The following is a 23603-nucleotide window of genomic DNA, read 5'->3' on the forward strand; positions in this document are numbered from 1 at the left end:
TGTTGCACATCGATGTATCATTTCGTTCGAGACTGTATCGTGTTTTTAGTAAATGAAACCAATAAAAGCATTCCATTAAACTTAATATCAAAGTAAAAGCGGAAATAGGTATGCCTAATTGTTAAAAAGCCTAGAACCCCTTAGGTTTCAAGAAACTCAACCGATTCGTTCTTGAGCACTGGCAATGATCGAGGTCAGGCCCGGGTTGGCGTTTCCAGAACTCGGTTCATTACGGCATTGAGGCTGTTTAATGCACTTCAGCACCCTCCATTATGCTCTTGACAACAACAAGACGATGACGCTGGCGACGACCATGGAGGCGTTGGCTAGTGCAGCGCCATATATTCTATATATTTTATATAGTCTGTGGGTCTGCTGCCGCTGTCTTCGCCCCCGCCAGGCGTCAACAAACTACGACGCATAAAAAGTGATTAAGTAAACAAAAGCAGCCGCAACAGCATCATCGGCATCGACTCCAATGGAATCAAACAATAGAACGCAACGAGAAGAGGAGCAAGTGGAGGGCAGAGAACTCCGTCTGGAGAGGAGCATCAACCTCGAGTGGGGTAATGTGTCTGCTCAATCAGAGTGTCAAGTAGTTAAGGTAAACATGCCACAAATATCTATTCAAGAGCGCCACGAAGGTGACTAATTCAACGCCTGGAAGGAGGTGACTAAAAAAAGATGAGGGCACTGAGAAAAACCCCCTTTAAGTCCAGGAATATAAACACCATTCTAAGAACGGTTTTAGAAATCTACTTTTTCTTTACTAAGAGTAAAGACGATGGGATAAATATACCCAAGAATGTTTACTATTTTATTTGAAAAACAATTTCAAGATATAAAACACCAAGATTAAACCTTTTTCAAGTCAAAATTATTATTCGTTAACAATTTACAATAGTAAATTCCATTTCAGTGATCATTTATAAAACAGCTGCGTTATTCTAAGTTTAAAATAAACAATTTTGTATTTCCCGCTAGGCAACTAAATCTTTAAAAAATGCATTAAAATCACTGAGAATTGCTTTAAAGGGTATTGACCTAAAGCAACATATTTGTTACAATTTTATATCACCACAAATGCGACAATATTAATTTAGAACTCTGCTCTCTAATTTGTGGCAGCACTCAATGCAAAATTCTCGAGAAGAGATTCAAGACCTCCAATTATTTCCCTAAAGTTCTCAAGTCACGTTGGATCTTTGGCGTTTAGTGCTGGTGTTTAGCCCAACCCCAACTAGTTTCAATTAGCCTGCCACTTTAATCAAACTCGCAAATTGTTTTTTATTCTCTACTCCGTTCTTCAGGCCAAGATTGAGTTGTCCTGATCGACCGGTTTGCCGGTTTTAAAAAATCGCTCCCAGCATCAGCTGCCATTGCATCGCCGTTGCGGCTGTCGTGTCGCCTAAGCCGCTTTTAAAGTCATTTTACATTTAATACAGTTTTAATTGAGTGAGCAGGAGCATCAGGCTGCGGCCCCATCCATAAATCAAAATGCTTAACGAGAGATGATAACAATTTAAGTGACGATAGTCAGACGATGACGATGCGACTATGGTATGAAATGCTGCCCGTTGGCTCTTCGATGTTCTCTTCAAGAGGGTAATTACGATTGGGTTTCAAGTTTGCGAACCACAGGGGAAAACACTTTGGAAACTCTATCATTTCGCTGATTTATATCTGTAATAGATTCGCTTTGATGGCTGTATTTAAGGAACCTTTTATAGACACCACTTTGGTTTTTGATGGATTGCATTTAAAGACCAAGTCGTAAAAAGTTGTTTCGAAATTTGGAAGTCTACTGGTTATAAAATAAGTAAGAATAATTTAACTTAAGAACTCATGTACTTTAGATCACATTAGACCGCTTTTAAAATATATTATATATATTATATGTTATAATATATTATATATATTATAAAATATTTTAAGTAAAATTCTACATCTTTTATAATACATTAGGTTATAATAACCTCTTTTCTGGCCAAAACTATTACTGCATAGTTCTAGAGTATCCCAAAATTCATCCAGCAAAAACCTGTCCCATTCTTTCCGCTTATTGATTAGTTAGACGAGGCGTTACACCACGGTTAGATTCTATCAAAATGTTATTAAAAAGTATGTGCAACTCGGGCGGGAGGAGCTGGAAAATGTCTAGGCCATCATCGCATCATCATCAGATTCTAACTGTGCTGCAGATTTTATGCAAATTAATGACATGCACTAATGGAGCCTGACTTGGGGTAAAGAACGAAATTGTGCATAGAGAAATCGATTAGGCAGGCTAAAAAAACATTACAAAGAGTTGGGGAAATTTCTAGCAGGTGTTGTACTTTTACCAGGAAGTTGTCGTCTTTGATTTCTGAGTGAGTTCAAATTCCTCCCCAAGCTATACATCGAAGTAATCAAAGACGAAAGCTGATTGCCGCAATTAATACAAAGAAAAATATTTGTGAATCACTCAGTGCAGTCAAACTCTCCCTCCGCTTTTCTCCACCTCCCTCGGTTTTCTTCTTAAAAGCCCAAAAGCAAATAGAGCTAAACAATCCGCAGAAACAAATAAACAAAGCAACTGACGACGACAAGCCTTTTGCCATATAAAGCTCCAACCGAAAGAAAAAAAAAAAAAAAAAAAGAAAAATCGCTGAATTTGTAATATAATCAAAATGTGAAAATGTTTTAAAGGTAAAGTCAACAATGGAACGAAATTCAGTCGACTGGTGCAGCTGTCCGATTCGGGTATGGATTTGCCTACCTATGCACAAGAGATGGTTTATGATTACCACACCGAGCACAAGTATCTGTCAGATACCGGGCACAGTCACAGTCACAGCCACAGTCACACTCACGGATACTGATACGGATACCAGCGCAAATAAAATCAAGCGTGAAAAGAAACCCAAACAATAAAACAATCAACTCGATGATATGCCACAAATATACAGATACTTGGGCGCTAGGGTGGACCTGTATGAGCAGAGAGTTTAGGTATTTAACAACAATGTATTCACTCTTCTCGTTTGCAATAAAAACAGAGTAGTTTGGTAGTTTTTTACTATTATCCTTTAAATATAGTTATCTTTTGGAACCAATCCATTTCATAGCAATAAACAGGTATATTTCTTATAAGACTCCATTATTTATGTAAAATTACAGGTCCTGCTTAAACAGCATTAGTGTCTATAAGAAAAACAAAAACTGCATAATCAGGCTAAAAATATATTTATTCTCATAAGCATTGTGTATACAAGATCGCAAAAAATATACGTAAGAAAAGCATTTGCAATATCTTGTTTTGGATACTCCATTCTACCCCCTTCGAAAACTATGCACAAGTCGTGTAAATTTGTCGACAAAAATCCCAGAGAAAAAATGCGAGAAAAATGCACAACAGACGCTGACAGAAAAAATATGATTTTAGACTGCAAGCTTGCTGATAACAGAAAAGAGAAAAAAAATAAAAAGTCGGAAACTGACGTTGCATAAGAGGCGAAAAATGCAGTCAAGTGCCGCTCTTAAAAAAAATGGACCAAAAAGATCAACTTTTGGACATGTTTTTCAAGTTGCCTCAACTTGGCACGCAAATCGCTTGAAACAAAGAGGAGAAAGGGATATATATTTATATACTATACAGGGGGGAAAGTCAGATTAAAGTGAGTTAGCTCGAAATAATTGTGTTCTGTCGGCGATAAGGCCTGAAATCCCACTGATGTTGATGAACCGGGCAAACATGTGTTCTATACGATACGGAGAAAAATAAACGAGGAAATGGAAATGTTTTAATAGATTAGCTGAGGACAGGAATCGGGGAAAAAAAGGAAATGATGAAATAGATCAGAAAATTTGAGATACAACTAGAAAAATATTGAAATCAATGTATATAGAATTGAAATAAAATAATTATGGATAAGATAAATACCAATAAGGCTTTAATTGAGTTGTTTTATGAATCTAGTTACAATTTATGAAGCAGATTTATATAGGAAGTAATACAAATGATCGTTAATTAAATATTTTATTAAAATAACGGTCTCATAAACTAGATTCATTCCTGAGTTTCCCGTTCCACTTGTCCCATTTCCATGCAAATTATATCGACAACTACATGGAGCCACCCACCTGCCGGTGGTATTGGGTTACCCAATGAGTCGCAACCACATCAAGCCGAAAGGAAACCAAACCACATTGTACTACCACTTTTTGTCTTCTTCTGCTGCTGCTGCTGCTGCTGGGGCACCTTTCAATGAGCTTTGTGGGCATATTAATTGTGGCAACAGCTGAATCCAACTGAATCTTGGAGCTCCCACACAGCCGCAGCGGCAATTCAATTACAACACTTGCGAGATACGAATAGAAAACCACAGCCAGCACCACGCCCGTGCGATGCGTCAGGTAAAGTATCATAAGTAACCCAGCAACCCCAGATCCGAAACCCACCGAGTGACAACAGCCTCCAATTTGCCCCACTGGCCCACAGAGTTGGGAACCTCCAGTTTGGAGCAACAGTGCAACACAGCTGCGTTGGCCAACTTACGCAACATTTGTGCATAGTTTTTATTTATTTTGCCATTTTTTTCCACCTCCTTAGCTGCCAGTTGATCGGTGTGCAAATTTGTAGACTCCATTTGAAAGGTGATTAGGTGTGTTGGCATGGGGTCAAGGGGGCAGCGGTGGGGGAAGGTTAGCGCTCATCAATTACCAATTGTTGATAGTTTCGTTAATTAACCCGGGTAATCAAAGTTTTTGCTGTGTTGCCCGCCGAGCAGTTTAAAACTTTTAAGTATACCTTCAGTGAGTGGAATACAGTTGGCTATCGATAAATGTAATTTAGTAATTCTCTTGATACACTATTTATTTAAGAAAATAGTTCTTATGGAATTAAATACTTTGATTAATAGTTGTAAATTTATTCCGAATTTTTGGTTCTTAGCCTCAGAATGTTCAACCTTCAGAAGTTCGACTGTAATGTATCTGGAACTGTCTATCTGTAGTACCTCGTTTGTGTGTGCGAGTGTTTGCAGCTGGCTCATAAAACAGCAATTGAAGGGGAAATAGTGCTTGAAAATTTTGTTTAATTTTATCTCCCAAATAAATGGCTCACATTTGGTCAGTGGTCGAAGAGTTTTCCTATCGCCGCTGTTGCCGAGTCAATCTGCTGGTGGTGTGGGTCAAAGGTTAGCCAGGCCAATAGCTGCATTTACCCAGTTCACCCGCTTCGTCTCCCTCGCTCTTTCATTGAACCACTTAACAGGCTTTTTAGCACTTGGCTGCATTTCATTAAATTGAATTTTCCCAGGCGTCAGGAGAGGAGTGTGTCTGAGTGAGGGGAGTTCGAGTGGAGCGCCAGGAAAAATCGAGTTCAAAGTGTTTGCTAGCTTTCCATTTTGTTTTATTGCCAGGTTGCTGCTGCTGTTAGCCTCCAACATGGTTAACCCAGTTAGCAAAAGTTTGTTGTTTGATGTGCCAGTTATTTTTAGAACCAAAGTGCCAGTGTAAATGTAATTTTGGCATTTCCCATTTAAAAATTGATAGGACACCACTAACCGCTGTCTAGACAAATTGCTCGAGAATAAATGGTGTTTTACAAAAAGATTTGTTATGGTTTCAAAGCACATTTAACCCACTTGGAATAGCACGAACAATACCCGTACACAAGCTTCTAATAATTGACAATAAAATACCTCTTGTAAATAGTTTTTTTATATTTTAATAGACCTATAAAATACATCATAAACAATCCCTAACCCACATTGAACATTCATTCACGATCATCCACATTCGGCATCGGAACCATTTCCCCCTATTTCACAATCAATTACCAGCACAATTATGGTTTATTCATTAGGTTTTATAAAGCATTAGTCGACTGGCAATCACAAGAACAATTTGCATGGGCTAATTGTCTTATCAGTGGAATATACCTTGAAAATTGAGTCATTGAATCTATTTTCATTGTTGACAGCCAAAGTGTTTATTTGCAGAAAGATAAGCGATCGATGAAATTGTGTCAAGAGATTATTTTGGCACCCATATGTGGGGCTGGGAATGGGTGTGTATATATTAAAATACAAATAATGTGTTGTGTGATAATGACGTCACTTTTGCGTGTCAACAATTTCCGGTTTCCTTTGAAAGGTCTCATCACATAGGGGTGTGTGTATATATGTGTATTATTACTTCCCCGGGCTTATATTTTAATTAATTGAGAGTAAGAGTGTGTCCCTCTGGAGCTGTCAAATTGCGGACCCCATTTCGGTAATTGGAAATTAAATGAATTAGGCGGAAAGATAGGGCGGTCTGAAAGAAACTTCCAACCGCAACACACGACTGCGGGTCAACGGGTTCGCTTTTTATTCTCATTTTCCCCCGATTGTGTGTACGCAATTACATGGGACAATATATATGCACATATACACAATATGCCGATGTCACATATGCTGCATTGTAAGTCAATATGCAGATAAGGGTCCGCCAGCAGAAGCTATAGAAGAAGCTAAAGCAATATCGGCAGTTAGATAAGTTCAATTCCCTTGTGGCTTTGGAAAAAGACAAAGGCTTTTCTTTGTTGTTTGCAGCAAATTATGCATGTAAAATAACAAAACTTTCTCTCATAAATTAATTGTTCAACAGCAACAAAATAGACGGGGAAAACAAAACTAAATATGCCCCTAAAAGTGGCCAACGAAATCACGGAATTCCATAAAACAATCTGTGAGTAATCAGCGAAATGTTTGCATATTTAATCAAGCCATAAATATTAAAACATTTGCTTATTGCCAAAGTTAACCTTGTAAGCTCCACAAACAGGCATACTTATGGCAATTGCTGAATAATGGCCAAACATAAAGATAAAGAGAGTTATCTCATTTGCTGATTTGTGGGCGGTAATTTGGACATATGGGTTTCAAAGTTTATTTGGAAAAGTAGGTCAATTGTCCATCAACACAGAGATAAATAGTTTGGGTTTGCTTCGAGATATTGTAGAATATAGACTACGATGCTTTTAAACGCAGATTAGATAGGGTAAACTTTTAAAAGATACATACTATATATACTTAATTTATTTAAGATGTGATATCAGTTCCAAAATGACTTTCATTTTTTCGTATGCAGACACAACCCAAACAAAATCTGCAGACCATTTGCTTTATTATGTGAATCATAGCCTGTTTGTATAAACAAATATAAAAAATTGATTCCCCTGTTAAACAGAACTCTATAAAATACATTTTTAAATATTGGCTAAGCTGTTTTTCTTGGTATTCTTAATGAACCAATTAGCCAATCAAAGGGGGTAGCAAATCTACATTTGGTTTGCTTTCGCTAATGGCCAAAACCCCGACCTTTGATCAAACTTTGTTTTTTTTTAAATAGTTTTTGTGGTTTCACTTTGTTGGAGAGGACAGACCACAAAAATTTCACACGCCGCCTTCGAAAGTAATAAATTTTCAACTTCCAGCATGCATATATAATTTAAGCCAAAAACAAAAGCTGTTAAAAAAATAAAATAAAATACACAAAAAAAAAACAGCAACCCACGCAGACAGATAATAAAATGCATAACTTAGCAGCTTCGACACCAACTCACCGGCGATAAAGAAGAAGAGGCAACTTCCCAAGGTCGTTACTGGAAACCCACACATATATGTATATCTATAAGCCCCTCTATATACCCCTCTTCACAGCCCCCCACCTCTACTTTTATTCGATGACTTTCCCATCATGATTTGCTGCGGCTAGCAAAAAAAGCCTTTTCTTTTCATTATTTGCATTTTGCGAAAATACTCGAAAACGTAAGCCCAAAATCCCATTTATTGTTTTGGCCCAAAAGTGCGGAGCAGGGAGCATACAGGTTGCCTTGTCAATGAAAAAAGTGTCAGGGCTAGAGATTTAATTAAGCGAACAAAGCGAAGCAGAAAGCCCGAAATCCGAAATCCGAAAAATGAAAACCGAAAACAGAGCAGACGAAAAGTTAGTGAACCTCTAAAAATACAATAAGCGAGAAATAGCGCAGAAAATGCAGGGAATGGGAAAAGATAGAGAGAGGAATCATTTAAATATTTGTAAAGCAGGGAAAGAGAAAGGAGACTGCTGTACACTACAAACAAAATTAAAGTCAAATAAGTATTTAAAAATATAATTTTACAGATTTTACTTCATATCATAGATCCATTCATAAATGTATGTATGAGGTTTATCAAATAATATAACAATTAATTGTAAAACACTTTAGAATATATGCATTATTATGAATTTTTTTTAATTTATAGAGAAAAAATAGAGTTGCATTTCATACATAAAGACACCCATTAGAAAACTAATTTTGTATAACTTTTCTTTGTGTGTACGCACTCTGGGAACGTGTCAATGACTTGTGTTTGTTAAATGTTTTTGGAGCCTACCCAACAAATACTATTTGCGTAATAATTAGTTTTTGCTTTTTTTTATTTCGTCACTTTTTAGCTCTGTGACATTGAGAGAGCCTTTTATGCTTTTTTGGGTACTCGCGCACTAATTGCTGCCTTTTTAATGGGTCTGAAGTCTGAATAGTAGTTTCTTCTCTGTACTTCTCTGTCTTTTCCTATTGCTCGGTTTGCTTTTGCTTCCTGCTTGATTTGTTTATTGGCTTTAATGTATTTTGCATGTTTCGCTTGTCGTGTTTTATTTTTATTGACTGCCCTGCACTGCAGTTTTTGCCTCTTCTGCTTGTTTCTGCCTGGCTGCGCCTGCGCCGTTGGTTAATTTCAATTTTTTTTTACTTATTTGCTTGCGTGCTTTATTATCATGTCTCGCTCATAAATATGTATTGTGTCTTGGCTGTCTGCACTTGTCTGTCTCCAACTTAAGCTCCACCTCCTCCTCCTCCTCAATCCATTTGCTTCCTTCTCGAGTTCCCCGTAATTGGGTCAAAGTTCGCCCAGCTATGAAAAATGTTAATTATGCGACAACTGTGGGCTGCTGCCGTTGGTTTTATTGCGTGGGCGGAAAACTAACGGGGGCCAAGCCCCGAAAATAACATTTATAAACATTGCGGAAATTGTGTTTGGTGTGTTTGTTTGACTGCCAACACGTTTATATCATTAAATATTCTTCAAATGTTTGTATCAGATAAGACAAAATAATGTTATAGAATCAGGAATTGAAAGAAAATTAATCCGTTAGGATTTGCCTTTAGTGATATAGTGCTGGAACAAATGCTTGTTTGTATTATAAGGCCAATTTGTATTATTAAACATTATATTAAAAACAATACATTGTGCCTCCTTAAATAATTTTCTAAATTTATTTAAAGAGTGTTTACGAAATGTAACATTCAGTGGTGTGTGCAATAAGTTTATCCATTATCAGTAGAGCAAAATTCTTCGTCAACTAACTTTGTGAAAAATGAAACTAACATTAAACTGGAAATGCTAGAAGTAAATGTCTTTCGCATTTCTAAACTTATCTAAACTTCCCGTTTCTTTGTCTGAACTTTGCCTTCTTTCCTCTGCTCACAATTTCCAGTTGACCACGTTTAAAGTCAGACTTCTCATTATACCAACCCCCACTACCAAAAAATCAGTGCACATGGCACAAAGCCGTTGACACGTTGCACTTGTACGTGTTCCCTGGAACCGCATGTGGCTAATGGCACCTTTTCCGATCCTCCCCTGCACTTCATGATTCCAGTTCAGCTCTTCTGACTCACTGACGACAGTTTGGCCAACTTATTAAGTGCGATAAAAAACAAACAGCGCAGTTGGTGGAAATATCAAGTTATCAATAAAACGGAAGTGTCCTAAACAAAACAAACATGAAAGCGAACAAAAAATTAAATTAAACAAAACGGGGGGGTGACAGCCAATCGTAAATCACAGGAGCTTTGCGAAAAAGATTCCCAGAAATAAAATTAACTCATGCTAAAGATCGTCATTGACTGGAATTCACTCGAATGTTGTTCGAAAACACCCAAAAGGAAAAAACCAACCCAAAATGAAATTATGATTAAGCAGGCAGGCCAAATGGCAAAAATTGGTCAACACAAAACTGTGACGTTTGATAAGCTGCTGAGGCCAAAAAGGTGGCTCTCAAATCGCAGCTCAATAGCCAAAGCGAATGTAAACCGGTTGGCCAGTCAGTCAATCAGCGTAAAGTCGGCTAAAACCACAGCCAAATAAATGCCAACGAAATGAGACATAAACCGAGCAAGTGGATGGACTCCGGGCGGCTCGGCATCCGTTACTTTTTAAGTGCGTTCGCGTTCTAGTCACATGCAGAAACAGATACAGATACAGAATCAGACTCACAAAGTATCTGGGGGCATTACTCATGCTAATTTCACACAGATGCTCGGCCACTGCGGAATAATGAACTACTTAGAGCGCCAAAGTCGTCGCCTAGTTGAGTTAACAAGTTTTTAAAGATCTGCGGGTACACGGAAAACAATGTTATGACTAACTCTGACAAATTAGTCAGAAGACATCAAAAGTTATCTTATCTTAACTACAATAAATAACTCATGTACAAATTGGAGAATATAAACTGTTGTATTAATATTTTTCATCACCTCAAATAGTAGTAGTTCCTAACGAAATTACTTATACATTTTCTATAAACACTGCAGTATAAATATATTTTCCCAAGTGTATTACGATTTGATCTGCAAAATATTTTGGTAACCTTAGAAACCTTAACAGACTGAATTGTGTGGGCGAAACCAATTGACAGGGATTTCTTTGGCAAAATTTGAGGCCATAAACATATGAAATTAAAGACATTTTTGAAAGCTGTTACCTGATTGACAGCACAATTTCATGAAATGGTGTAACCGATAGAGCTTAATCCACCATGAGAGCCTTATAAGGGCAACATAAAAGATCTGGTCATTCCGAGAAATTGAATAAAAATAGATATGGAAATGAATTTACTTGGGTAAATTTGAATTGCCGTGCGCAACCACCTGATTGTTAAAATGGAAATTTACTGACTTGATTACTCATCCATTAGAAATTCACTAAGTGGTAATACGAGTGAATTATAAGTACAAGTGACTGAGAATGATCTTACCCTTGCAATCTAATCTTTTACTTTATTAAATGTTATATTTTTATGATTTTTGTTTCTTGATAAGAGAAAATCATATGGCTATTAGTAATCTAAGTAAGTATTAGTAATGTTAACAGTAAAAGATATATTACGAAAAATTCTTCATGATTTATTTGACATTGAAAGACGAATCCATCTGCAATACATTTGGTTTTAAATTTTTTATCAGCAGTAGTAAAACTTTATCGCGGCGAAATTACTCCTTTCAATTCAGTTTTAAGCCCAATTCCCAAATCAAATTACCCACTTCAAGGGTATAAAAATACTTTAGGATCTGTAGAGGCGATAAACAACAACTTGAGGCAAATCCAGCAGCGGCGGCAACTCAATTTGGTTGCATTCATCACAAAGATGCCGGTGGCGACCCCCACAAAGTGCAGCAGCAACATCTACTGCAGCAGCAGCAGCAATTGCAGCAGTAACATGCAACAACAACAGCAATATGAACGCCCAAGCACAACAACAACTTGCCGTTGGCCTCCCAAGCGGCGCATGCCACACTTTTTCCATTTTTCTGATTTTTCCAACAGCTAACGGTAGTTTACAAAAGCAATGTCTATTTTTGTACCGCCGCCTGTGCTGCTGCACAGTTGTATCTTGCAGATACATTTTAAACTTATAATTTAAATACAAGCACAAAGTCAAGGCATTGTTTAGCTGTGTGATTATGATGATGATTGTGGCTCTGGTTCCTGTTGTTTTTATACCCTTCTAGAGGGTTTTATAGTCTCAGTTATGAGCTGAAACTGGTACTAATAATTTGGTCGCTTCAAACTCGGTTTAGTTCTAATAGTTTGCCATATAATTTGATTAATTATATTTATCGCATTATTGATATTATTTTTATAAGGTTTCACAAAATTCTGTCTCTTTTTTCAGTACGCTTAATTTATAGATCTTTAAGGGCATTCCAACTTCGGTAATAGACTTGCCTTCTTTTCCGTTTCATTATTATTTCTACTATTACTATTACCCCTGCAGGCGAAAAGCCAGAAAAATGTGTTAATGTGTGAGAAGAATCCGTTCTCGGCATTTTTGTTTTGGCTTGTAGTCATTTTTTGTTTTGTTCGCCGCTTTAAGTTATTAGACAACATAGCGGACACAAACTAATTAAAGCGACCAGAACAAGACGGAAGATGAGGCGTCACCCTGTAGATACATTTACTCAGATATGCATTTCGTTTTTTGCGAAAAAACATACTACAAAACTAAAGCGAAACGCAGTCAAGCAGAAACTCTAACGATTGCTAATTATAAAGAGACTAAGTGACTCTCAGAAAAATCTGAGATCATTGCTCTCTGTGAAAATTTGCTTATGAAAAGAAAGCCGTAAAAACTTTACACGAGCGAATTTTAAACACGAAAATAGCCACAAAAATGCCAAAGTTATTTACAGCCAATAAAAATGTATTAGACATAAACATTCACTTACCTTGTAGACCTGACCGTAGGTGCCATTGCCCACAACTTCGATGAGTTCAAAGATGCCAGCTGGATCCTGAAAGAAAAAAAGAGATATGGAGAACATGAGAGATAAGCTAGGGAAAATCAATGTGTGTGTGGAAACGCCCAAAAATAAAAATCCTTTTTCCCAGCTGCCGAACAAACAAACAAAGAACCCCTCAAAAACCCGCTCTTAAATCCCTCTTTTTTGGAACCCGTACCACTTAAACAACCTTTAAGCACGAACGTTTACGCTTTGTTTTTGTTGTTTGTAAACAAATTATTAAGGCATAACAATACAAATAAGGAGAGACAAGTCCGGAGTGCCTCTGGCACTGCGTTAAAAATAAAAATCCTCGATTTCCAAATTCCGATTCGGATTCCCATCCCCATTCCCCATTCCCCATTCCCCTCACCCTATATCCCACTTCCATGCCCATTCTCGATCCCAAAAGCCATACAAATTGCATGCGAGTTCATTGACACGCAATTCGTGACACGGGCGTGACACGAAAAGAAAAATTAGAGGAGGTAGCTCAAGCACAATGCTTTCTATTTTTATTGGAGCGCAGGTGATGGGAAAGGGGGAATTGGGATTACAGAGACGTCCAGAGCGACAGGTAAGGCAAATGCCAATTAAAATAACAACAAAAACAAGAACACCAGCATTTCAACAGGTAACTGACTTTTTTGACAACCTGAGTTGACGCTTACAGGTACGGCAGAAGTTGAGGGGTTAAGAGCCACAAGGCGCACGTAAAGAAATTGTACTCAATAAATATTGATTTAATAGGTTTGTTGGTTAAGGAGTTATTTCTGGAAAATTATTATGGGCTTTTGATAGGTTATTATCATAGGGCAACAAAGATAGCATTGTTATCTATATCCATGCAATAGAAAAGTAACTTATAAATATTTTGCCTTTTTTTTTTTTGTATTATTATATGTGAACTCGCGATATGGTTAGAAAAACTGTAATATTAATGCTAACTTTTTTTGTCAGTTTGCATTGCTAGATTAATTTATAAGTCGCTAGAATCTGTTGGGAATTTTAGCGGCTCAAAAGTGGTCATACAAATTTTCGTAATTTGTTTCCCATTACAAACAAATATTGTCAAGTTAATTTTTTATTGCATTTTCAGTGTAGAATTCAATTGATGTTCCACAAGAAACGGTAAATAAGAGAAGTTAGTAAAGTGCAGTTAGTGCTCCAAATTCAGTTGGTGCAAAAGTTCCACAACAAGTTAAGCAGACTAACTTATAAGAAGGTTGATTGAAGTCTTGCCAGTTTTTTTCTCAGAAAATAAATCAATAAATAATTTATTGGAGAGTGGAATTAGGAAAATACGACTAGGAATATTTCTTTTGACATCCGCAAACGATTGATTTATGGCGTATCATAAGTTATCAGCTTTATGCGACTTTAATCCCCATCAAACGAACTGCACGTTTTCACCCCCTGTTTGAATTTCCTCGTGATTTGTTTCACAGGGTGGAAGCTCCTTAAGCTTCAGGAATTAGAGACCAAAAGACAAAAAGTCAGCAGCCAAAAAAAAAATATATAGTAAAAGTAAAGTAAAAACCATGAAATAAACAAATAGGGGAGAAAAGAGATGGGGGACGCGGAAAAACTGAAGAACTATAGAAGCCGCTTTAAGTAGATTTATGGCTGCACCCCCAGCCCTTTTTTTAACACTCGAAACCCCGAAAAGTGTGTCAAACACATGCGATAAAAGGAAAGGCAGAGAAAAAGGCAAAAAGAGAGAAAAGCCAGGAGACAAAGAGAACATGCTGGGAGTGCGGCGGCAATTACTGCTATTTATGGCTGATTACTTCACGTTGTAAAAATCAATTAAAAATTCACGAAAAATGAACTCACTGAATGGAGAAAAACGACAAAGAAAAGCGAGAGAAAAGTATCTGCTGGAACCACTCCATGAATCATTAGCGTTGACATGTTAAGTTAAGTAAGACAAAAACAAAATGAGCAGTGCAATGGGCGAGTGGTTTGGAGAGGGAAATTACTTGGGGCAGGTAGCCGTAAGAAAAAGGTTCTAGGCGGTGGTCAGAGATCGTGCACGGAGAGAAAATATCATTAAATGTAATTGGTAGAAAACAAAAAACAATCGTATTATCTTTCAAGTCGTTTTTTTTGGCTATATATTAATATTTTTGACAAATTGTTGTATTTTTTTTTATTGTTTTGCTCTTTTGTTATTTATAAACTAAGTCAAGGATGCTTATGTTTAACCAAATTTTCTTCCTGTGCAGATTTGGTTACAGTTATCAGTTGGGAGCAGGCAAAACAGGCTGGTACGGATGTTGTTGTTGCTGCTGGCTGATTCCTGTCGCTCTGTTGGAAGTTGTCCAGCTGCCGCCACATGTGTCCCCCTGCACCACTCCCCCCTTTATACCGCCTAGCCCCCCTCCACATTTTGCCTTTTGTTTGCCTTTCGTTTCTGGCCCCCGATATTGTTGTTTTTGCTCCGGCCGCTCTGTTTGTTTTTGTATTTGTCCAAACGGGTACAACTAAAACTAAAACTAAACAACCCGTTGGAGGCCGAAAGAGCGGACCAACGCAAACGCTGGCGGTACAGTGAAGCTTGGCCATGTGGTTATAGGAAAAATATTTGTTTATTGTATGTCATTTACATAGTTAGTAATACACGATTATACTTAAAAAAAAAAGTTAAAATAAAGGCTTAACAGAATTGAAAGAAAGATATCATTAGTCAAAATAAGTCTTTGTTATCGAACAACTACTGTCTTAAGCCAGAAGTTTGTCGCCGTCTATCTCTTCAGTTAGTTGCTTCATTATTACAGTTTGCTTGGCCTGGCAAACTGGAATTTTTTTCGTGTTGCTTTGTTTTGTTTGTCTAAAAGCGCAGAACTCCCTCCCCTTTCATTTTGTCCCCCTGCCCCTTTAAAAAGGCTTGGCCCAGTTAGCAGCAAAAAATGCAAAGAGCAGGAGAGTGGCTAAAAACAGGACTGACTGCATATTAGGACGCCCATGCAATGCAATGGAGCTGGCTTATGCAGATTCAGTGAATGCACCCAGAGAAATATAGTGTAAGCTGTAGAAAATATGATATTAAAATGTAAGAAAACAGAAACATATAAATTGTATCCTATACGTACTAATTTAAATAGTGTCTAAAATATACATCAATGTTTCCTGTCGGAATAAACAGTTAAATTCAAGCAATAAATATTTAATGTTTCTTAACATTCCATTCAAATCTAAACATACAAATATTTCTCTCAGTGATCCAACTATTCATGTCTTTTGGTGGTTTAATTTGTGTGGGTCGCGTGGCCAATTCGATTAGGAATGCACTCCGCTGACGTCACAAAACCCATTTACCTACATTTTGGCTATCAGCAGAAAACTCTGATTACAGCTGATAATTTTCCGACCGATTTCAAACGTTCCTCATCGTATGGAGAGATTTCCCAATATTCTGGGGAAATTTGCTTCTATAAACACACTCGATAGTGCAGAGATGCCTCTTCCCGAACTCTATAAAAAGTGTTTTCCCGGGGCCAATGTTGATTTAACCCACAAAAACTGAAACATGTGTGGATTTTTTCCACTCTTCGCCGTCGTTTCCCTTAGAGCAAATTGCAACACAGACGGACACATGGAAACCGAACAAATGTGGGCGAACACGTTTATCGCAGCTAACGAAATGCAATAAATGTTGATTAAAATAAACACACACTGAGAAAGATGTAGGGCTTTATAAATTTACAAAAATTTGTGATTCAAATCAACATTTTGAAAAGTTTAAGCACGCTTTTGCACGCTTAACTCTCTAATAGTCAATTGTTTGGATCTCGGAAATGAAAGCAATTAACTTCAATTTAAAACATATTACTCGTTTCAGGTCTATTTTTTCCAGTGCATAAGCGAGTAAAAGACAGACAAAGAAAAAGCCACACCAAAATGAAGACAAACCGCGTTTGAACGCTTATCAGAGGAGAATAAAAGAAACTGCACTAAATACAAATAAAGTCAGAACAAAAAAAACCAGATATATTTAATGAAATTTGTGCTGATGAATGCAGTTTGCAGTATCTTATCGGTCATGAGGAATGGAGTTCTTATCGTGTTGAGAAAAAACTAAAACGGAAGCCTCATAAAAAAAACGAACCGGAGCGAACCTTTAAGGACTCTGACCTTTTCTCGTTTTCTATTTCGGGACATTCCACTGCTCTCGCATTGTGTTTAATGACCTTTAAAAGCCACGCACAGACAGGTCAGCAGAATATGGCAGACATGCAGACGGGGCTACGCCCACACCCACGCCTACTTTACCGCCCCGCGCCAAAAGGAGAAGGCCAAACAAAAATAAAAACAACACTTCAAACAAGACACACAATTCATATTCTCATGCCTGCTGCCATTTTTGCTGATTTTGCTTTGGGGTCGTCGTCGTTTTCTTTGGCAGCCAGTATGTGTGCTCCATCTTAATCATCATTTTCATCATCATTATCATTTGGATCCACATTATCGCCATCTTCAAGCTGTCTGCTGCAGCACAGATACAAATACGAGTACAAATACAAATAAAGATCCAGATACATGCGGCTCACATAGATACAAAAGCACGCATGGTGTTGCTCTGCTCGCTTCTGCCTGCCGCCTTTTAATAAAGTAAACTAAACAATTTTCATTCTTGTCTCGTTTTTGTCTCGTCTTCGTCGCTCTGCATCGACTATGAACAATTTTTCATAAACACACACGAACGAACAGTTGGGGCCAAAATAATAGGACTCTTAAAGTGCTTTTTAAGCTGTAATTTCTCATTTTTATAATAGGCTATAAAGTACTTCGTAAATTGCTAACTTTACTGTGAATCTTTAGTATGGTACCCAGTGGAATTTTGTTATTTTCATAAGAAGGTCATGCAACAAACCCCCTTAAGTAAAGTCCTAAATCCTTTGTGAATCGTGTTTAATTTTTGCCAACCATAAATAAAATGTGGTTGTGTAATATTTTGAGTAGTAATAAAAGGTTTATTTACCTTCGCTTATAAATGTGGATGAAAAAGAAAGGTGCAGTTGAAAATAATTCGTTTAACTCCTCTCCCATTTTAAATACTTTAGGATAACATTTTATACTTGCATATGAACAAATCTTTCCTAGAGATTTCAAATACATTCGGAAAGAGACTTTGGCACGTTTTCTCTGGAAAATTGGTTCAGTTTCTCAGTTAAAATTTAACTTTTGGCATGAAGACAAGACTGAAGCCCTAATATTTTACGGTATATTCCACTTTAAGGACCCCATTAAAGCCTATTATTTTGACCTCATCTGTGTGAAGCACACTCACAAACACAGCGGCGCACATGCCGAAGCAGCGAGGCGACGACCCAAGCACCACCACCACCCCCCATTTTCCAGGCAGAGTCAACAAACGGACACTCACACACACACACCCGTGCGAAACTGAACTTTCGGTGGGTGCGCAAAAGAGAAGGCGCCCAACGTGGGGCCGGCGGGCGTGGTGAGTTCCGTTCCGCCACCGAGTGGTGATAGTGGTGAGTGTTTGGTGAAAGAGAAAGGCAACAAACGCATGCGGCAGTGCGTGCGGGCCAAAGGGGGGTTAAGGAGGGGGGCCAAGGCGGGCGAAGGGGGTTAAGACTCGACAAATTCATTGAGAAACGAAACGAAACAAAAAATAGCTTGGCAAAGAGGAGAAGATGACACCGGCCGGTCAAAAGTTGCGCACACCACTTCTCACACACACACAAAATATAGGGTGGGTGTTAAGTTGGGTGGTTTTCTATCAAGCAATAAAATCGAAATGCCAATATGCATTTATAAACTCGATTATTATTGTGATTGCTTCAAGGGGGAGGATAGAAATGCAAAAAAAAAGCCTTTTTGGTTGCCATGGCAAAGTGGCAAAAAAAACCAACATGAAAAAATTTCCCTTTTGTTGTACTTTTAAACAATTTGCATAAATATGCGGGGAAGCCTTCAAGGGTTTGACGACTGTAAAGGACAATGGAATCGTGTTGTATAAGATATTCTGGGGTATTTATGGAACAAAGTTCCTCACAAGGGTTCTTTACAAATCGTACGGCTTTAATATTTAGGGAATATCCCAATTGGAAAGTCAGTTAAGGGTTATTGAAAATCAGCTGTAAAAACGGAGAATCTACAAAAAATATATTTATTTTCAACATTTTTTTGGAATTTTGACTTAGAGAAGAAATAATACAATGAATAATACCATATACCAATGATATAATAGCATAAATAAAAAAAGGAATTATTTTTTTTTTGTAAAGAAGTTACAAATAACTAAGTTATCTTTGGGAAAATATATCCTTTAGTTGGAGAATACAATAAGTAAATATTTACAGAAAAAATTAATTTTTTAAGGAATTGGTTAGAGTTTTTTATTATTATGTGAAATCAAACAGATTATTACAGAAAACATAAACGTAAACATACTAGAAAATAATGGAAGTACGATTAGTTAGAATTGATTTTAAAGAAGTTGTAACGCAAATTTTATTTAAAGTAAAAAAACATTAACTTAAGAATATAATTTAGGGAACTTATAGTGTACAAAAAGTAAATCAAATGCGTTAATAAATCTTATGGGGCTCCCGGATAAGTTTTATGAAATTTAATAGTCTTATTTGAACGAATTATGAACGGAAATTGGAGTGTAAACGACCACACCTGGGAGAATCACGGGCGGTCACTTTCCCATTTATCGGGCGAGGCGTGTTAATGAATAGAGAAGGGGAGTGTGTAAAATTGGGGCTCTATTTTTGGGGAAGCTCTTTTTTTCGGGGGGCTTTATCTTCAATAAACTATGAGCCATATACTCACTTTTAGTGCCGTCAGATCGATATCGTCCAGTGAACAGTTGACCGATGGAGCTAGTTGTTGTTGCTGCTGGTGCGCCATTTTGATTTGCTATTTTTTGTTGTTCTTCTGGATCTGGAGAATTAATGCTGCTGCTTCTTTACAAGCAGAAAGAGGAGAGAAGAGAGAGGTGGAAATGGGAGAAATGCAAATGAAACGGCGAAAGAAAGGGCAAAACAGGAGGACAAGTGGGGAAGAAGCAAAATTCAAGGATTAGACTTTAATTTTATTTTTATTTACCGAATGCGCTAAATACAAAAAAAAACCTGTGCAATTAACAAACTATTTGTTGCTGTCATACAGCTTTTCTCTTTTTTGCTTCTCCGCTCTTCTTCTCTCTCTCTTCCTCTCTATTTCTCTCTCCCTGTGTGTGTGTGTGTTTTTGTGACCGAGTGTTTGTGTGTGGGTTAGTTAACATTTGGCAAACGGGGCGCGGCTCTTTTTTAATTTCCCAGCACTTTAAAAAATCTTTTTTCGCTTTCAAAACATTTATTAATCACTGCCGCTTCAGCTGCTGTTTCTTCTTCAGACACACACTGCACAATTTCATTTTTTATTCAGCGGCGCTCCGATAGACCATCCAACACACACCCACACCAGCACAGCAGCCAGCGTATGTGTTTGTGTAGATAGACAGAAAAAATCTGCCACTCGTTTTTTCCTTCCTTACTCGCGCAGGATATTCGCGATTTCCCACGATTTTCCCACGGATCTTACGTACTTTTCACGCACAGCGATTGGGCGGCCTATCGCTTTTGCATCGCACAAACGGCAGACTTGTTCAATTTCTTCGGTTTCGGTTCGGTTCTGTTTCTGTGTGAAAATCAGAGCGAGTTCCGTTCAACGCGACGCCAAAATCTCGCACCGAAATCCGAATTCACAATAGAGGTGGGGAAACATCGATGCTAACACGATGACATCGATGTTTTTAAGACTAGGTGATATCGATGTTTGCCCTCATCGATGTTTATCCATCACTAAATATTAAAATACAACGTTTTCCTACCAAAAATGTTAAACACAACGATTTCCTTACAGAAATTTTAAGATATACAATCCAAAAAAGCTTTGCACATAAACTATTGAAGTGGTCTAAAGTTTGAAGACAATCGATAGACTCGAAGTATCGGTGCATGCGAATATCGATAGCCATCGACGTCTTACTGGTCTTCACTATAAACGTATCGTTACATTTTGATTATGTGGTTTATTTTTTTACTATTTAAATAGCAACTAATCAAGCAAAATGTTTAAGGAAATATTCTTTAGATGAGGAGAGTTTGCTGTTTCTGTTTACTAACTGAGAGCCGTATCTCTAATAGCTCTTCTCTTAAATTCTTGTCGACGCCGGGCACCAACAAAAAACATCCCAATTGGAGTTTTCCGATTAGATAATGTTTTCCTGAATAATATTGGGTATGGTATCTCTTTTTACTGAAAAAAAATGCCTTATTAGGACTCTTAAGGATAGGAAGCAAAAGTAATTCAGGCTTTTAAAACTCATTAGAAACCTAAGAAAAACATATCTTTAAAGAAAAATTCGCTTAGACACATTGACAAGTCAAGCCATAATTGTACTATCTGCTACAGAACCTTCTTTAAATGTTTTTATAACCGTTTACTCACAGGAAATTAGAATATAACATTTTAAACAAATATTAGCAAATATAATAGTAAAAAAAAGGATTGATTTTTGTAGCAATGGGAAACCATTTAACAGCAATTAAAAATAAATATATTTATTCATGTATTATAAGAAAATTTGCATAGCAATTTCGGAAAAGCTAATCCTATCTGCTTAAAAATAAAATCATAATTAATAATAACTGAGTTCTATACAATTTTATAAATATAAACTGGTGGGTTAAGTATGTTTCCTAATACATAATAAGCTTTGACTTGCAGAATATAGCTGCCTTTCTTGTGCTTTAAATAAATCAAAAGTTCACAAGCTGACATTTTTTTGATCTTTTTATAATTAAAAAGAAATTAATTACATCAATAAATAACTAACCCAAAAATATGAGCCAGTGGAGTCTAATGTTAAGGCCCATCGCGCGCAACAGCACAATATGTCATTTTAACAGCGTGCTGTTAAAGCAGAGTTATCGCTTTTCGTGCACCTCTCCTGTCACACTGACACTTCCCTCTCTTTCTTTTCTTTTCCACCGAAATTTTGGTACGATCCGCATCTGCTCGCCGAGTTCGAGAAAAAATCGTGAGATTTAACAACATTTATCGCAACATCCATGGAAAATGACCTCCGAAACGAAGGGCCACAGATTGGCCGCGGCCGATCGGCACCATATTTCGTGGGGTGTTGCGATGGACGGGCGTTAAATGGCGACGTATAATTTTCCAAGTGGATACAAATACTAATTGCGCGAATTTACCTTTACAGCAATGGGTCGCGTTATTCGTGCACAGCGTAAGGGCGCTGGTTCCGTGTTCAAGGCGCACGTGAAGAAGCGCAAGGGAGCCGCCAAGCTGCGTTCCCTGGACTTCGCCGAGCGTTCCGGCTACATTCGCGGAGTTGTCAAGGTGAGTCCGTTGTCCAGAAGGAGTTACAGTGAAGACTGCTTAGCAATTAGTACTCAAGACATTCAATCTGTTGCTTATCGAATGTAGTTCAAGTTGATGCACATCCACAGATTTACCATACACTGCCACATCAGATAGTTTGGCATTATGGATATCAAGTTACGCTAGTAATACCTAATTAAAACTCATGTGCTTTTATGATTTGAAATATAATTTTGTTATTGTTATCTTACCTATATTGTGGAGCATTCACATTTAAACAGATTGGACAGCTTTTAAAGGGATCCTTTGTAAACATAATTGTTTATATTCAGGTCCATTTAATAAGTGGCTTAAGATATTTGCTTTGGTTTCAAGTTAAAAAATTATAACATACCTTTCCTTTTTCAGGACATCATTCACGATCCCGGCCGTGGCGCTCCCCTGGCCGTCGTCCACTTCCGCGACCCCTACCGCTACAAGATCCGCAAGGAGCTGTTCATCGCCCCCGAGGGCATGCACACCGGCCAGTTCGTGTACTGCGGCCGCAAGGCAACCCTCCAGATCGGCAACGTGATGCCCCTGAGCCAGATGCCCGAGGGTACCATCATCTGCAACCTTGAGGAGAAGACCGGCGATCGCGGCCGTCTGGCCCGTACCTCTGGCAACTACGCCACCGTGATTGCCCACAACCAGGACACCAAGAAGACCCGTGTCAAGCTGCCCTCCGGCGCCAAGAAGGTCGTGCCCTCGGCCAACCGCGCCATGGTCGGAATCGTCGCCGGTGGCGGTCGTATCGACAAGCCTATCCTGAAGGCCGGTCGTGCCTACCACAAGTACAAGGTGAAGCGCAACAGCTGGCCGAAGGTGCGTGGTGTTGCCATGAACCCTGTGGAGCATCCCCACGGTGGTGGTAACCACCAGCATATTGGTAAGGCTTCCACCGTCAAGCGAGGCACCTCCGCCGGTCGCAAGGTCGGTCTCATCGCTGCCCGTCGTACCGGTAGGATCCGTGGTGGCAAGGGCGACAGCAAGGACAAATAAGCACTGGCTACAGCAGGATCATTCCGGCGTGAAGCAGGTTCCGCCTGAGATCTGGGTAGTAGCCGTACTCTTTTGTGCGGCGCTGTGGGAGAAAATGCTATTCTACATGGAAAATCTGTATGTTGTCAGCATACACTTGACACGGCGGAATAAAACTTATTTGTAAAAAATAATCATTGTCTGTTTTTGGAAATTTTAATGAAGAAACATATACGGTATTTTATGTTTGAGGCTTTAGTTATCAACCACAAAGTTCTATAAATGTTAAAATGAAGAATATTTCTGGACTCGGAGATGGTCGTTGAATGTTCCAATATCAAATTTTGAGATAATATCCCAAGCCTGAAAGAGTTTTGTAGCTTGTTCTTAGAAAATAATTTTTGTTTGCAATATATGGTTTAGATTTGAAAATTATTAGATGAGGCAGTTATACAGAACCATACAATTTAGTTTTGTCAGGTCTAAAGATTTAATAAAATTTTAAATTTTGAAAGAAATATTCTCTTGATTGTGTTTATTGTAAGAAAGGAAAATAATTTGGAATTTTAAAAATTCTGGTTATACATATATAAGAAATAAATAATAGATTTTTAAGTTGGGATGTTAACGTTGTTTGTAA

General features: G+C 37.9%; 2 protein-coding genes across 8 annotated transcripts in view; one reads left to right on the forward strand and one right to left on the reverse strand.

Moving 5' to 3' along the window:
- The window catches only part of LOC108047493 (serine/threonine-protein kinase mig-15), a 34176-nt gene extending 13869 nt beyond the window's left edge, over positions 1-20307 (reverse strand). For all 6 annotated transcript variants that reach the window (XM_044458227.1, XM_044458224.1, XM_044458228.1 and 3 more), the window contains exons 1-3: positions 20142-20307; positions 19385-19518; positions 12521-12586 (exon numbers count right to left, since the gene is read on the reverse strand). In XM_044458227.1, the coding sequence (XP_044314162.1) occupies positions 12521-12586; positions 19385-19462 (144 nt within the window). In that variant the 5' untranslated portion in view covers positions 19463-19518; positions 20142-20307. The remainder of the gene's footprint in view (positions 1-12520; positions 12587-19384; positions 19519-20141) is intronic.
- A 1212-nt stretch (positions 20308-21519) lies between these two features.
- On the forward strand, positions 21520-23157 carry LOC108038220 (60S ribosomal protein L8). 2 transcript variants are annotated; one of them, XM_017114973.1, is made up of 3 exons: positions 21520-21599; positions 21822-21961; positions 22352-23157. In XM_017114973.1, exons 2-3 carry the CDS (start codon positions 21824-21826, stop codon positions 22982-22984), a joined length of 771 nt encoding a protein of 256 aa, XP_016970462.1. In that variant the 5' UTR covers positions 21520-21599; positions 21822-21823; the 3' UTR covers positions 22985-23157. The 2 variants fall into 2 exon arrangements, with proteins under 2 accessions (XP_016970462.1, XP_016970468.1); XM_017114979.2 differs by lacking the exon at positions 21520-21599 and adding an exon at positions 21614-21638.
- Positions 23158-23603: the final 446 nt, after the last annotated feature.

Source organism: Drosophila rhopaloa, unplaced genomic scaffold (genome assembly GCF_018152115.1).
Source record: "Drosophila rhopaloa isolate 14029-0021.01 unplaced genomic scaffold, ASM1815211v1 contig_163, whole genome shotgun sequence".
NCBI classification, from domain to species: Eukaryota; Metazoa; Arthropoda; class Insecta; order Diptera; family Drosophilidae; genus Drosophila; species Drosophila rhopaloa.